Here is a 14,864-nt window from a genome sequence, read left to right on the forward strand (position 1 = left end):
ATAATTATTCCTTTGGATAAGATACAGACCTGTGAGTGGGGAGATCCAGTGGTAAATCCATCTCTTACATATGCTGGCTGCATGATCCTGGGCCAGTCATGAACCTTGGGACTCAGAGCAATTTCATGCCAAAGGATAGCAGAGATGGTATAGATGACTTGTATGGATGGAGGGAGCTCCCCTCTCTGAGCTTGATGCAGTATTGAAACCCTAAGCCGATGGTAGTAGGGAAAAGGTTGAAACTATAAATCTTGTGCATGTGGTTTTCACATAGGTTTTCTTTTTTCATCTTCACAGAAACCTTTTGAGCTCCTATCTACCTCTCAGGTAGACAGGGACAAGGGAGATAATGTATGTGAAATCATGTATTCAACTTCCAGGATATATCTGCATGTAGTTGAGTGATGGGAAATCTTCCAGCTTTCACCTAATTTGCAACTAAGATGGGCTCTCTTCATTCTACTGGAAATAAGTAGTGGGTTGCAGAGTCAGGGAGGTGGCGCAGTGGATCGAGCAGCAGGCCTGGAATCAAGAAGACCTGGCTCCAGTCATTAAGTTATTTGCTATTACTATTATTACTGGGAAGCTAGATGGCACAGTGGATAGAACACTGGTCTTGGTGTCAGGACAGGAGTTTGAATCTGGCCTCAGACACTTGACACTTACTAGCTGTGTGACCTTGGTCAAGTCACTTAACCCTGACTGCCTTGCATCCAGAACCATCTCCATTCATGCCGATTCATATCTGGCCACTGAACCCAGATGGCTCTGGAGCAGAAAATGAGGCTGGTGACTTAGCACACAACACCCCCCCCCCCACTCAAATCCAATTCACGGGCTTGTCATGGCATCACCTCCCTGATGTCTTCTTCGAAAAATGAAGGCCAAACATAGCTACTATGATTGATGGTCGCAGTGTTGTAGAATATGCATAACTGAGGAAAATGAGAAATAGAAGAGAAAGGATCTGTCCATAGTCATGCTCCTTTTATAGTGCTTGCTAGTCTCAGGAAAGTATAGTTTTCACTCCTTTCCTTTAAAAGAATTATATCAATGACATTAATACCCATTCTGATCTTGAATAATCTGCTATAGGTTCCTACATATACTTAATATTTTTTTTTCTTAAACTAGACCAGTGATTTCATCCTCATTAAAGAGGGATTTCTCTTACCAATGCATATCTGTAGTTTTTCTTGAATTTAGAATTTTAGAATATTACCTGAGGCAGTAGGAGGTTAAGTGATTGATCTAAGGGTCATACAGCCCGGTAAGACAGAGTAGGTCTTCTTGACTCATGGTCACCATTTCATCCATTATTTATGTCAGACTGCTTTTCCTTACAGACTCATTATCTCCTTAAGAAAGAAACCCTCCCTAATGAGTGTTTGAAAGAGAGTTAAGATAGCAAATACCACAAGCAGCCCCTTTCTTCCTTTTCTCTCACCCACCAAGGCAGAAAAGAGTTAAATGATTCTCTCGCCTTTCTATTATGATTGTTCATATAATTTGGGTTTTAGATTAAATTTATTTTATTTTATTTTTGCTAGGCAGTGGGGTTAAATGACTTGCCCAATGTCACACAGCTAGGTAATTATAAGTGTCTGAGGTCGGATTTGAACTTAGGTCCTCCTGATTCCAGGGCTGGTGCTCTATCCACTGTGCCACCTAGCCACCCCTAGATTAAATTTATTACAAATGTTTCTTTTCTTTTTCTTTCAATTGACTTCATAAAAGCCTATCCCAACCCTTTAGGCTGACAAAAGCAGGCTGTCTATGTTTGTGTCCCCCACTTCAAATGTGAATTCTTTGAAGGTGTTTTTGTTTTCACCTTTCAATTTATCCCCAGCTCAGAACAGCGCCTAAAATATTTCAATTGCTTAATACATTCTTATTAATTCATTGATTGTTATTATGTTTGGTAACAAAATGGAAAAAGGGAAAGCTACTTTTCTTTCCTTGCAAATTTGATATCAGTTTATTAATAAAGACCCTGTCTCCCTCTTGCTTTTCAGCCATAACACAAAAACAACATCTTGGCTAGACCCTCGGTGCCTGACCAAACAACAGAAGCCTCTAGAAGAATGTGAAGATGATGGTAAGGGGTGATAAGGGAACATAATGTTTGGTCTTAGTGGCAGAGATTTGGGAAGTGTTCATGAAATAATGTTGCAAGCCACACCCATGAGTCTTACTGGCATATTTTCTTATAGAATATCACTATGGGCATGACCTCTAAATGCATTCATAAGGAAAGTTTTGCAGAATCATGATTTTTTAAAAAAATACTCTGATCAATGACTTCTAAAGCCATAGACTATTCATCTTATTATATTGTATCAACTTGACAATAATCTGTCTTTAGCTACTTAGATTTTGCTGCGTGGATGGTTGGGACAATCTCTATTGAACTCTTAAAGACTTTAACCAGAATTCATAGGTCCAATGGAATAGGTCAATTATAAATATACCACTGACCTGTCACCATCATAGCCTGACATCTATCTAGATCTATGGCCTCATGCTCTTTCCCAAGGATACATAAATATTCGAAGAACCTGTGGTTTTGTCAGTGAGAGAATGCTGGTATGGTAACTTCTGTGAATCCAACTTGCAACTCCTCTGACTTGGTTGATAAGTTAAGGGCCTTAAGTTGATTGACATCCAAATTGCACTTTCTAGTCAGTATTGAAACTGAGATATTTCAAACTTTGACTAGTACTATAGTCTGCTTCAGGAAAGCAATTGAAACAGTTTGGTGCTTAAAAGCTGGAAGAGTTAAAAGAACTTGATCTAAGTACCAACTCTATTGCTATCAAGTAACCTCTCTGGCCCTGACTTTCATCATCTATGAAATAAAGAGATATGACTAAATGATCTTGAAGGTATTTTTAGCTCCAAATCTATGATCCAAAGACTTAGGGAAATAAAGAATTCAGCTTTTTTTTCTAATACATCAGATTTTTCCCAACAGAATAACCTCATTAGGACTAAAGAAAAGTCTTGACAAGTTTTAGTGTCTTTATATCAACTGAGAGAAAGTCTCAGGTATGTGAGAAATGCAGTCTTTCAAGAAAGCAGCTGAGTTGTTCCAATTAAAAACTGAAAATGGCTTATTGGCTCAAGGAGTTCCTAATGAAAATGTATACTTTGAAATGTTATGGCTTGAGTTTCTTTGAAAGAAAATCCTTAGTAAGACAAAGTGGTCTGTTTGTTTTTGGCACACTGAGGTCTATTCTCTACATCACATTGTTCTCTTTTCAGTACAAAGGAATTAAAAGGTTGACGTGTTAGCTAGTGGCTCCTCAGTTTCAGATTCAGACTTGGGAATCAGTGGTATAATTATCAAAAACACATTGTATTAAGGGATAATGGAACTTTCTGTAATCATCTTCTTATATTATTCATGGGTATTGGTAGACATCACAAGGCAGAGAACTTCCAATGTGGAAACGCTGTACCCCAAGGCAGATCAAGCTGATGTCTGTAATTTGCAACCTTATAGAAGGGCAACTAGGTGGTGCAGTGACCTGGAGTCAGGAGGACCTGAGTTCAAATCCCACCTCAGATCCTTAATAATTGCCTAGCTGTGTGACCTTGGGCAAGCCACTTAACCCTGTTGCCTTAAATAAATAAAAAAATTTTTAAATAACCTTATAGAGATAAGAGAAAAGACTATGTATGGGAAGAGAAATGACAATAGTAATGAGAGTAAACTCAACAATCGGGACAAATTTATTAAGCATCGACTATGTTCCAGATACTGTGGTAACTGTACAAAAAAAATGGCAGCTGTTCTCAAGGAATTCCCTGTCTAATGGGGAGACAACATGCCAACAACTATGATCAGACAAGCTATAGACAGGATAGATTGGAGATAATTGATGGACAAAGGACAATAGAATTAAGTAGAATTGGAAAGATCTTCATAGGTAGTGATTTATTCCTAATATAAACCTGGTATTACTCCAGACAGGACCTGAAGCTGCCTCTTTTCAGGTTCTAAGATGAGGCACCCATCCATTCTGATGTGTGGTGTCCCTATCCATGGCACTGCATAAAATCTCCCAGCCATTGCATCCGCAAACTGAGGTAGACAATTCTGGGAAAGACAAGTACAAGAAAATGGAAGAGGGCTGGACCTTAATTCATGGTGGACAAGCACCCCCATGAAGGGCATTTCAGAGCATCACTGATTTGAGCTGGAAGGAACCTTTGGGATCATTTTGACCACCTCCCTCATTTTGCAGATTTCAGAACTGAGTTCCAAATCATGACTTACCTAAGCTCACTGGGATGGGATTTGAACCAGCACCTTTTGACTTCAAATTCAACAGTCTTTCAATGTACTACTTGACCTCAGTAACTTTTTCCTAGAATAAAAAGTCCTGAAAGTCAGTTCTGTGACCTAGGGCCATGTTGTATTTTTATTGTTTTCTTGACTTTCTCTGTTTACTAACATCAGGAAAAAGAGATATTTGCCCTTCGGTGAGATTGGTGGAATGGGGTGCCCTGGCTATTCGTGAATATTAAATAATATGAATATTTTCTTATTCAAGATGTATTAGTGCAGTTTAGGACTTTGTTCCAGCTCTCCCTCCACCCTTGATGTTCTTCTCCAGTGTTTTTGTAGTAGATAAATCATTTCATTAGTGGTGGCTTAACTCTATGGAGCCTTCCAAGTTGCAGTGCTTTCAGTGTAGGTGCCCATAATGGACTCCATATCTGTTGTCCATGGTGCACTTTCAAATTCAGAGACATTCATTCCCTACTTAGCTGTGCAGTGATGGGTCTCAACTCTGACAATTTTGAAAAGCAGTCTACTTAATCATAGAAGGATCGTGACCTGCACTAGCCGAGACAGTACAATACCTCGACCAGTGAAATCACAGCCCATTGAAATAGCAAAGTAAATAAATATGCTATGGAGAGAGAGTGTACCAATTTTTAAGGGCATGGAAGGCAATAAAACCCATTCAGCTATGAAAGTGTACTGGGGATACTTTGACTTATTTCTCATAACTGAGAATTCTCATCCTACATGCATCCCCTGCAGCGGCTCAAAGTAATGATTTGAACACTGATTAATGCCTAAACGAGATGCATGCAAAATGCCATATGACTAAGAGATACGTTTGGTTGAATTGAACAGGAACAATAGTCAAGGGTTTCCATTTGAAGAGGGAAGGTCAGTGATTTTGGAGTCAAAGAGGATCTGGGGTCAAACTCCACCCTATTACTTAGGAAGTGCAAGTCATTCTGTCTCTGTGGACCTCAGTTTCCTCACCTGTAAAATGAGATGGTGGGACTCAGTGATCTTAGAGGTGACTTTCAGCTACAAAGCCATGAAACCAAGACCCTTGAAATGCTCATTATAGTTCTGTTGGTTTACTAGCCCCACAGCTAGAAGATGTTCATCAAAGGGTCCATGGAGATCAGCTGGTCCAAACCTTTCCTTTTTAGTGAAAACATAGGTCCAGTAATGCTGTGACTTCCTCAAGGTTGCCCAGCTGATCAAAGAATTCTTTCAGTTATGTGAGTGTCCCTTTTTGTCATTTTCCTTGCATCAAATCTATTTTCATACTAAGTATAGTATGTTGAATAAGAATTCGCCATCATGGTCTTTAGATTGTGAGCTTCTTAAGGACAGGAACTATTTTTTTTGCCTTTATTTTTGTAATTCCAGCACTTAGCACAGTGTTCAGTATATAGTAGGTGCTTAATAAATGCTTAGTGATTGACCAAAATAAAAAAGAATCCTGAATAAATCCTATACTATATATATATGTACATATATATGAATATATCTTTGTACACAAACACTTCTTAGATCTAGTATATATATATGTATCATACCTGTATCACTGTCAGACTGACAACTGATAAGTAGATGCTATTTGTCATTTTTATTTGTATACATTTTCCTATTGTGCCTCTGATCTCATGATGTGAAAGCAATGTTTATATCAGCTAACACTGTAGTCTTTGTCACAATGGCTCTTCAATCTTTAATTTCATATCTTGATTGTCATATAGTGATTCTGTGAATGTACTGTAGCATCCAAAAGATATAGCAAGACCCACTCTTAAAGCCCAATGGCTAAGACCCAAGAACCTGGTCTAGTCTGTTGGTCTTTTGTCTGTGATTTGAGTTTCATTTCAGTCATATAACCCATTTGCTCCTTTCCCAGCCATTATTCAGAGGCAAACATCTAGATGGCACATTGAGGGCAGATTTGATCTCCACCTTCAGAAATTTGGTTTGCAATTTTGGGGACCTGGATTAAGTTTTTCAGTTCTATTGAAGACATGCTGGTTGAAGCCTGCTATGTGTGTAGAACTGTATCAGGTGATGTGTTGGGTACAAAGGAAGTACCAGATTCATCCTTCCCCTGCAACTGCCTAGAGGAGATGAAAGAATCCCAGTTGGTTTCAAAAAATGAAATTATAATGCTGGACATCAGACAGAGAAGAAACCTAGATCTGTTTTGGGCATCTGGAATTTTTTAAAAAACAATCTGACACCTAAGCACTATTATCCATACTTCTGTAAATATGGGGAACCTGGGTTATTTCTAGAACAAAGTGCATGAAGATTCTGGTGCTTCTTTGAGGTATCCTAATTGAGTAGAATTACCTTTTAAGGTATGCTTTCCATTCTAGTTCACGCTACAATATGCCCTCTCAATTTGACCTTTCCTTTTATTTTCAACCACTGATAATACTTAAAAGTTCAGTAATGTGTTAATTGTGAGTGTAATTGCTTAGTTGATTAGAGGAATATTGAAGAATCTAAAGGAGTGAGATATTAAAAGACCTGGTAGCTTTATTCACTTGGAATGAGATCCATAATAAGTGACTCTCACTTAAGAATGTGGAAATTGCAAAGCCATTTGTCATCTTTTACAACCAATCAAATCCTATTTTGACATGCAAGGAAATGATCCCTATAATTATTTTGCCAATACAAGCACTTGACGTTTCATGATTTGCATTGATTGGGGTCTGAAGAGTTCCAAGGGTGGAAATGAGATGAGCCGAGAGCAGGTAAGGTCCAGATAACAAAATCGGGGTGTGGGCTGCTATTTTTTTTTCTAAAGGGTGTTTTCTTTCTTGGTGCTGGTGTCTGAATTTTTCTTTTCCTCTTTTCTATCTCATTTCCTGCTCTTCCTTTGGAGAAGAAGGGGTACACACCGAGGAATTGGACAGTGAACTAGGTAAATCTCTTTTCTATCCTTCTGTTTGCTCCTTGCTTTAGATTGCATTTTTTTAAGTCTTTAGTGAATTGCTTAATCCTACTGTTTCATTATTTTGCACCTTTCCAATTATGATTTTTGTTTGGACTTATTGCCAAAAGGTCAATTTCATAACCAAATATGACTGACTCTACAGTTATAAATGAATAGATTCTCAATAGAAAAGTTCTTAGTAGATGAGGCTTAAGAAAGAAAATAAACTGAATCTGGGAGAAAGAACCCAGAAAGGGCAAGGAAAGACCTGGGATTTTATTCTGGCTCCTCTGACTTTCTTGGAACTCTGGGGTGATTTTTCTTTGTCTTCTTTCCCTTGATTTTTTGTTGTGCTTGTTTGTTTGTTTGTTTGTTTTTTATTTGGTTTTCTGATTTTTCCTCAAACTGGACTTTATGAAGCTACTCTTGGTCCAAAATTCTACTACTGATCGGCACAGGAGTTTTGACAGACTGTTTCCAACATTGGTTAATTTGCCCCATCTTAGATAATAACTACCCCAGGGGATCAGTAATACTAAAGCTGAATTGAGGGTGGACACCCACTCTTCACAGCCCTCTGCAGCTCAGAATACCAATGCAAAAGACCCACCACCCTCAGGCTCCCTGGCAGCAGAAATTACAGACATGTACCACCATGCCTGGCTGCCCTCATCTTTTAAAAGGTGATGCTGGCTACATTTTCTTATCTGAAAAAGCAGCAGACTAATAAATGCTTTGTGAATGAATGAATGAGTCAAAGTAAAGAGAGAAATTGTGACTTAGTATTGTTTCCTTTGATTGAATTCCTAGATTTCCTATATTTTAGAAAGTGACCATCAGGAAATGATGTAATATAGCCATAGTCCCTTTGTAGACTCAACTGTGGTTATATATTAAGAGCCAAAAGGATCTTTGGTAGTCTGGATTCATATTGCTCATCAGTCTTTAAATATATTCTTGGAGCTTATTTAGGGTAAACTATGACCACAGATTATCCAAAAATATTTTATTTTGATTTTTAAATGCACTTGGACTACTGTTTTCTTCATGGGTGAGGGGGATAATTGGTAGCAACTTAACATTCTTATTTTGTTGAGTTTAAACAACATTAAAATTAATTTGTTGCCTCTGAGTGTGCACCACCTGAGGCTTGGATGAGAAGACCCACTCATTGATATTGTACTTGTAGGAGGTCACAGAAAATTGAGAATTGACCAGAATGGCCATCTTAGACATAGATGATCCTTTAATTACTATTGCCTCTAATGGAATCATTTAAAATCAAGGCCAAAGACTGATTGGCATATAAAAATACCTTAAAATTATATGTAAATACATATGGCAGACCTTTTCCCGCTCTGGTATAATCCATTTTTTTCTTTTGGAGGTCATGCTAGTCGTGTTTGTCCAGTGGCTTGGTTAGCCAGGGGTATGCTATACGTATTGTTTATGTCTGGTTTCCTTAATGCCTGTGCTATATTGTGTTGTGGATTGATGTGCCAGCAACAGTCAATAAACTATCGACTGTTCTATTTTTAAGACATTCAAGAAAGTCTTCTTGTGGTCAGTGTGGGAAGAATGACACTGAGGGTAATCCTATATATTAAGACAATTGGAGAGAAATTACCCCAGAACTAATTGGCTCATTCTGAGAATATACGATTAAATCCATCAAAAGGGACAGCAAAATGATCCCATGCCATAATGGCTTATAGGAATTGTTTTGTTGAATTAGCCCAAACCACAGCCCTTGGTCCCTGAAGAGAAGAAATGATCTGAGGTCGATCATGAACAGGGAGAACAGCGATTGGCTTCATTGAGATCGATTTGAAGTCAGAGTCGATCTGAAAGAAGCTGGGATGTTATAGTTAGGGTCAAATGGAAGTTTGTAGAAAGGGAAAGAAAAGCACCAAGTCTCCTCTGGTGAGTTATAGGAGCCTCCAGTGCAAGACAAATGTTAGAAATGGTGAAATAATGGAGTGGAAAAAAACCCCCATCAAAAGTTCTGTTTCCATAGCCCTAATACTTTTTATAATGCTTTCTGGACATACCAGGGCAGCTAGGTGGTACTATAGTACCCAACAGGCCTTGATTTAGTAACTTGTTCAGATACTGACCACCTGAGTGACCCTGGGCAAGTTCATTAACCCTGCGTGCCTCAGTTTCCTTATTTGTAAATGAACTAGAGAAGATAGTGGCAAACCATTCCAGTATCTTTGTCAAGAAAATCAAGTGTCAGATTTGTTTCCCTAAAAGGGATACATAAGAGAAAGGCATTGTGAAATAGAAAATAGGAAATGACTGTCAAAGTCAGGAAGGTCTGGATTCAAAGTCTGCCTCAGGCAGACTAACTGTATGACTGAGCAAGCCAATAGACATCTTTGGCCTTCTTCTTCATCAGTAAAATGAGAGAATGGAGCTCATTAACCACAGATCCCTGCTAACTCCAAATCTAGGAGAGTAACTCTGGTGGTATAGGTCAGTTTCAGGTTCTGTACACTTTTTTTTAGTCATTTTGCAGTCATATGCAACTTTTCAAGACCCTTTGGGGCTTTCTTGGCAAAGATGCTGGAGAAATTCACCACTTCTTTTAACTCATTTATCAGATGAATAATTTGAGATCCATAGGGTTACGGGACCTGCCCAGAGTTACAAAGGTAGGAAGGGTGGATTTAACTTCAGTTCTGGTGCTCGATTTCCTGGGTCACCAAGCTGTCTGGCTCTGCACCATTAATTAGAATTTAGCTTGGACTGAATATGGAAAGAAAGAGAGAGACAGAGAAAGAAATGGGGGGGGGGGAGAGAGAATGAATATGCACATATATATATGGGCATCTACATGTAGTTGTACTTTATTGTGTGCACATTATTATAACATGTATATATTGCATGCATTATATGTAGATACACCATCACATGCATTGCATGTACACATTACACATGTATCATATGCACACACCACTGCATGTACACATCACACATACACGCATTGTTATGTGCACTGTTACATGTTTTTCACATGTTGTGTGTACACACATTATTGTGTGTGCTGCATTGTGTTATATTGCATGCATTACTACATGTACATGTGCTGGTATTATGCATCTACATCACACATTTATTACATGCACCTACATTATTGTGATCACTATATGCACACGGTATGCATGCTATATGCAATGCAGTCTTATATGCATTGCATGTACATATTACATGTGTCATATGCACATTATGTATATCTTGAGTATGTTACAAGTGTATGCACATGTATTGCTATATGTACTGTGTATACGTATTGTGTGTTATATGTACATATTGTTATTGTATTGCTGCATGCATGAATTCAATATGTATTGTGCTACATGCATTGCTATATGTATCATGTGCATGTTCATTTGTGTTGTGTAGATGCATTGTATGCATCATGTGTGCACATCACATATGTATCATGTACATACATTATTTTTATATCATTACATGTACACATAGTCAATGTTCTTTTATGCATACGTATATATAGAAATATCTATAAATATATATGTATGTGTACACACACACACACACACACACACCTCATAGATCTCCTCCAATGTAGTTGACTTCTGTGATGAATAAATCCTAATTTCAAACAGTGGATGCTATGTGGTCCTTGTGGACAATGAATTTCCAAGTGCAATTATAAAAATCCTGCACTTATGTAGTGCCTAATAGATGCAAGTCACTTTATAGAGACTATTTCAACCGACAGCTCTTTGAGGAAGGTGCTATCTTTATCCCATTTAACAGGTGAGGACACTGAGGCTGGTAGGGGTTAAGTGGCATCTACTAAGCTAATAAATGACAGAGTCCGAATCCACAGTTTCCTGACCTTGTTATTAACCAACAGAGCTGCTGTCTCCCCAATGTTGTGTTCTGATCTCCCTCTGGCAAGGCCTATTGCCCCTGGTGGCTTATCTTTTTGACCCATATGACTTGATTATAGAATTGTAGTTTCCAAACTGAGTTGTCTTTCAGAATTGCCAAATACCCCAGCCAGAATCTCCCAGCAAATCATATTCTCAGCTAGTACACCCTTGTAACCCATATTCCAAGTTGTGGACTATTTTAAGTGAAATAAACTTGCATTGGGGGATGACTAAAAGTTAATGGATTTTGGTCTGAAAACGTGTATTTGCTTCACATGTTGTATTTGAGCTTAAAAAAAAAAGAAACCATTTGACTACTGCGATGTCTTTGTGGCTTTTGATGTGAAGGACCCTGGCATTGGCTGCTCTTCCCCCCCCCCCAACTCCATAAGTTTCACCCCAGTTGGGGTGGGCATGACTAGGCTGTGATCTCCATCCTGGAAGGGAATAGCCACAGGAGTCTGTTGGAGTAACTTCCAAGCCTAAGCATTAGACTGTCTAAAGTTTGTCACTACAGTGACAGTGTGTTTGGAAGTTTAGTTTGGAGATAAATGAGGTCTTCAGATCCACCTGGAGCTTGCCCAGGATTCATCTCTTACCCTCGACCCCCTCCACACAGATGACCAGTCTCTCAGAAGTGACTTCACAGTCCATCTGCCTGTCTGATAACTATTATAATTAGGAGATTGATTTGTCCTTCTAGTGACTAAGAACCTGTAGCTTTATACTTTTTTATCTTGAATGGATCCTATCCTCTATGTTGTTTGTTTGTTTGTTTTGTTTTTGCCTTTTTTTTTATGTTTTATTCTCCCCCTTAAATACACGTTTAAACAATTTGGGTTTGTTTTTAAAGTTTTTAAGTTCCAAATTATATCCTTCCTTCCCTCCCCTTCCCCCTTCCTGAGATAGTAACATATTCTATGTAAAATATTTCCACATTAGTCACTTTATGCCAGGAGACTCAAACAAAAAGAGAAAGAGAAAGAGAAACAGTAAGCTTCAGTCTGAAATCCGACAATGACAATTCTTTCTCTGGAAGCAGTTACAATTTTTCATTAGAGATCAGATTGATAATTTTGATTATATGAAATAAAAAAGTTTTTGTACAAATGAAACCAATGTAACCAAGATTAGTAGGAAAGCAGAAAAGTGGGGGTGAGGGGCAGAATTTGAAAGTATCTCTAATAAAGGCATCATTTCTGAAATTTATAGAGAATTGAATCCAATTTAGAGGAATACAAGTCCTTCTCTAATTGATAAATGGTCAAAAGATAGGAACAGTTTTAAAAGAAGTCAAAGCTATCTAAAGTCATATAAAATTCCTCAAAATCACTTTTGATAAGAGAAAATCATAGTTTAAAAATGCTCTAAATCTCTATTGATTAGAGATTAAAACAACTCTGAGGTATCATTTCACACTTCTAAGATTGACTAATGTGGCAAAAAAGGAGAATTATAAATGTTGGAAGAAATGCACTATTGGTGAAGATGAACTGATCCCACCTTCAGGAGAGGAATTTTGGATTATTCCCAAAGAGTTATAAAATTATCTTTGCCCTGGAACTTGCCACATTCCCAGTTAATTTTCTTGCTCTTATTTAATAAAATTCATATTAATATGATCAATAATCTTAAATAAAATACTTACCATATTATAAACTTTATAACAATATTTAATAAAATAAACTATTACTTTTATAGTTACTATAAAACCCTTAATAAGTATGATCCCATTTGGAATTCACAAATAACCTTTTGAGGGGAAAAAATGCAAGCCTTAGGAATTCCCATTTACCAGAAAAGGAAATTGATTCTCGGAGAACTGTAATGAGATGCCCAGGGTCTCACAGCTGACTCCCTACCTCCACCCCCTACCCTTCCTTCCCCCCTGCCATCCTAACTCCACACCCATTGCCCTAACTCCTACTCTGCATTGCTTTGCCATCAGCTGGAGGCTGTCAAGTGACTACTATTAAATATATAAAATAAGTTAAATTTATTGGAGGGACTAGGAAGACCTTTAGAGCTTTCTAGTTTTCCTTTCAAAATTATTATGTTTATTATAAAAGTGTACATATATTCAGTCTAAATTGTCATTTCTGAAAATTAAGCATTCCCTTAGGAAAAAATTTACCCCATGGCATTGCCTATGCATTCCTCATCCTCCTATTTTATGGGCAAATGATCAGGGGAAAAAAATAAATTTAAGTAACCAATTTAGAAAAGTTGTCATTCATCCCAGGGTAACAATATATTTCTGTATCACCTCTTGCCTTATTCCCTTATGTGTTACACTTTCATCTGTCCCATCAAAGATTAAGCTTGAAATCACATGGCCACATTTACCTTTTTTTAATTTCCTTATTCCATCTCTTTGTTTCTAACTGGTTGGAAATATTTTTCTGGCTTGTTTTTATTTAGATGGTAATTTTTAGTGTTCTTTAGGCAAGCTGTTTCCCAAGCCTTCCCATTATAAAAGTCTCCAAAACTCAGTTTATAAGATTGCCAATGATGTCAACATCTGCAGAGGGGCCCTGGTATACAGAACTGCTTCAGCTCGAAGGATTCAAAGACTTGGAAAACTTGCTAAATGAAGAAAAAAACTGGGGGCGGGAGGTGGGCCCTGGTTCTGTTTGTAAATAATGCACATGTGGAGAAAAAACTGTGAAATGAATGTCTCTTGATGTGCAGCCAAACCTGAAAACAAATGTAAACTTCAAGTAATTATTCTTCATGTCTCTCTCTCTCTCTCTCTCTCTCTCTCTCTCTCTCTCTCTCTCTCTCTCTCTGTGTTCCTCATTCTGGTAGACTCTGGGTCACATAGTTGACTTTGATAATTCCTCTCTGAACTCTTTAGCTTAAGTTGTGTGATGTTAGCAAGGAAGGAAAGAAGGGAAGGAGGAAGGAAGGAAGGAAGGAGGGAAAGAAGGGAAGGAGGAAGGGAGGGAGGGAGCAAAGAAGGAAGGCAGGAAAAGAGGGAGGGAGGAAGAAGGAAAAAGATTAGAAAAAGGAAGAAAAAGAAAAGAATGGAGGATGAAAGAAGAAAGAAAGAAAGGAAGGAAGGAAGGAAGGAAGGAAGGAAGGAAGGAAGAAAGGAATTTCAAAATAAATAATATTTAAAGTTATTTTTCTTCATGATTTGGGAATGGCATTCCTTGTTGAAATGTTGTTTTATTATCAACTTATCTTAGTTATAGAATGTGAGGGTTTAAATAGTCATTCTAAGATTGGATTTTGTCATTTCACTAAGGAATAAAAAACTCATAACATAAAATATAACAGAACTTCATTGTCTAAGTCATAATTATGTTTAGAGGAAAGATATTTTATATTCCTCAAATGAAGTTTATCTAGAACAGATAAGGTAAAACCATGTTAAAGAAAACTTATTACTTGATAGAAATATCTTGACTCAAATACTGATTACAATAGAATTAAGACAGATGGGTGGCATAATGGCTACATGATTTGGAGTCAGGCTCCAGGTTTGGAGTCAGGAAAACTCATCTTCATGAGTTCGGATCTGACCTCAGATGCTTCCTAGATGTGTGACCAAGTCACCTCAACCTCTTTAGCTCAGTTTCTTCGTTGGTATCCCAATGAGTGGGATAAGGAACTGGTAAACCACGCTAATGTCTTTGCCAAGAAAACTCCAATGGGGATCACAAAGAGTTGCATATGACTTAAAAGAACTGAATAACAACAGCAATGACAACAAGATATTAGAACT

At 37.8% G+C, this 14,864-nt stretch overlaps 1 protein-coding gene across 21 annotated transcripts in view; it reads left to right on the forward strand.

The window, feature by feature from the left end:
• MAGI1 (membrane associated guanylate kinase, WW and PDZ domain containing 1) overlaps positions 1-14,864 on the forward strand; it is a 682,760-nt gene that overhangs the window by 564,418 nt on the left and 103,478 nt on the right. For 17 of the 21 annotated variants that reach the window (XM_074198792.1, XM_074198793.1, XM_074198788.1 and 14 more), the window contains 2 exons: positions 2,016-2,098; positions 7,182-7,217. In XM_074198792.1, the coding sequence (XP_074054893.1) occupies positions 2,016-2,098; positions 7,182-7,217 (119 nt within the window). The remainder of the gene's footprint in view (positions 1-2,015; positions 2,099-7,181; positions 7,218-14,864) is intronic. The other 4 variants (XM_074198809.1, XM_074198808.1, XM_074198795.1 and 1 more) reach the window with 1 other exon arrangement.

This window comes from Macrotis lagotis, chromosome 8, assembly GCF_037893015.1.
Source record: "Macrotis lagotis isolate mMagLag1 chromosome 8, bilby.v1.9.chrom.fasta, whole genome shotgun sequence".
Taxonomy (NCBI): Eukaryota; Metazoa; Chordata; class Mammalia; order Peramelemorphia; family Peramelidae; genus Macrotis; species Macrotis lagotis.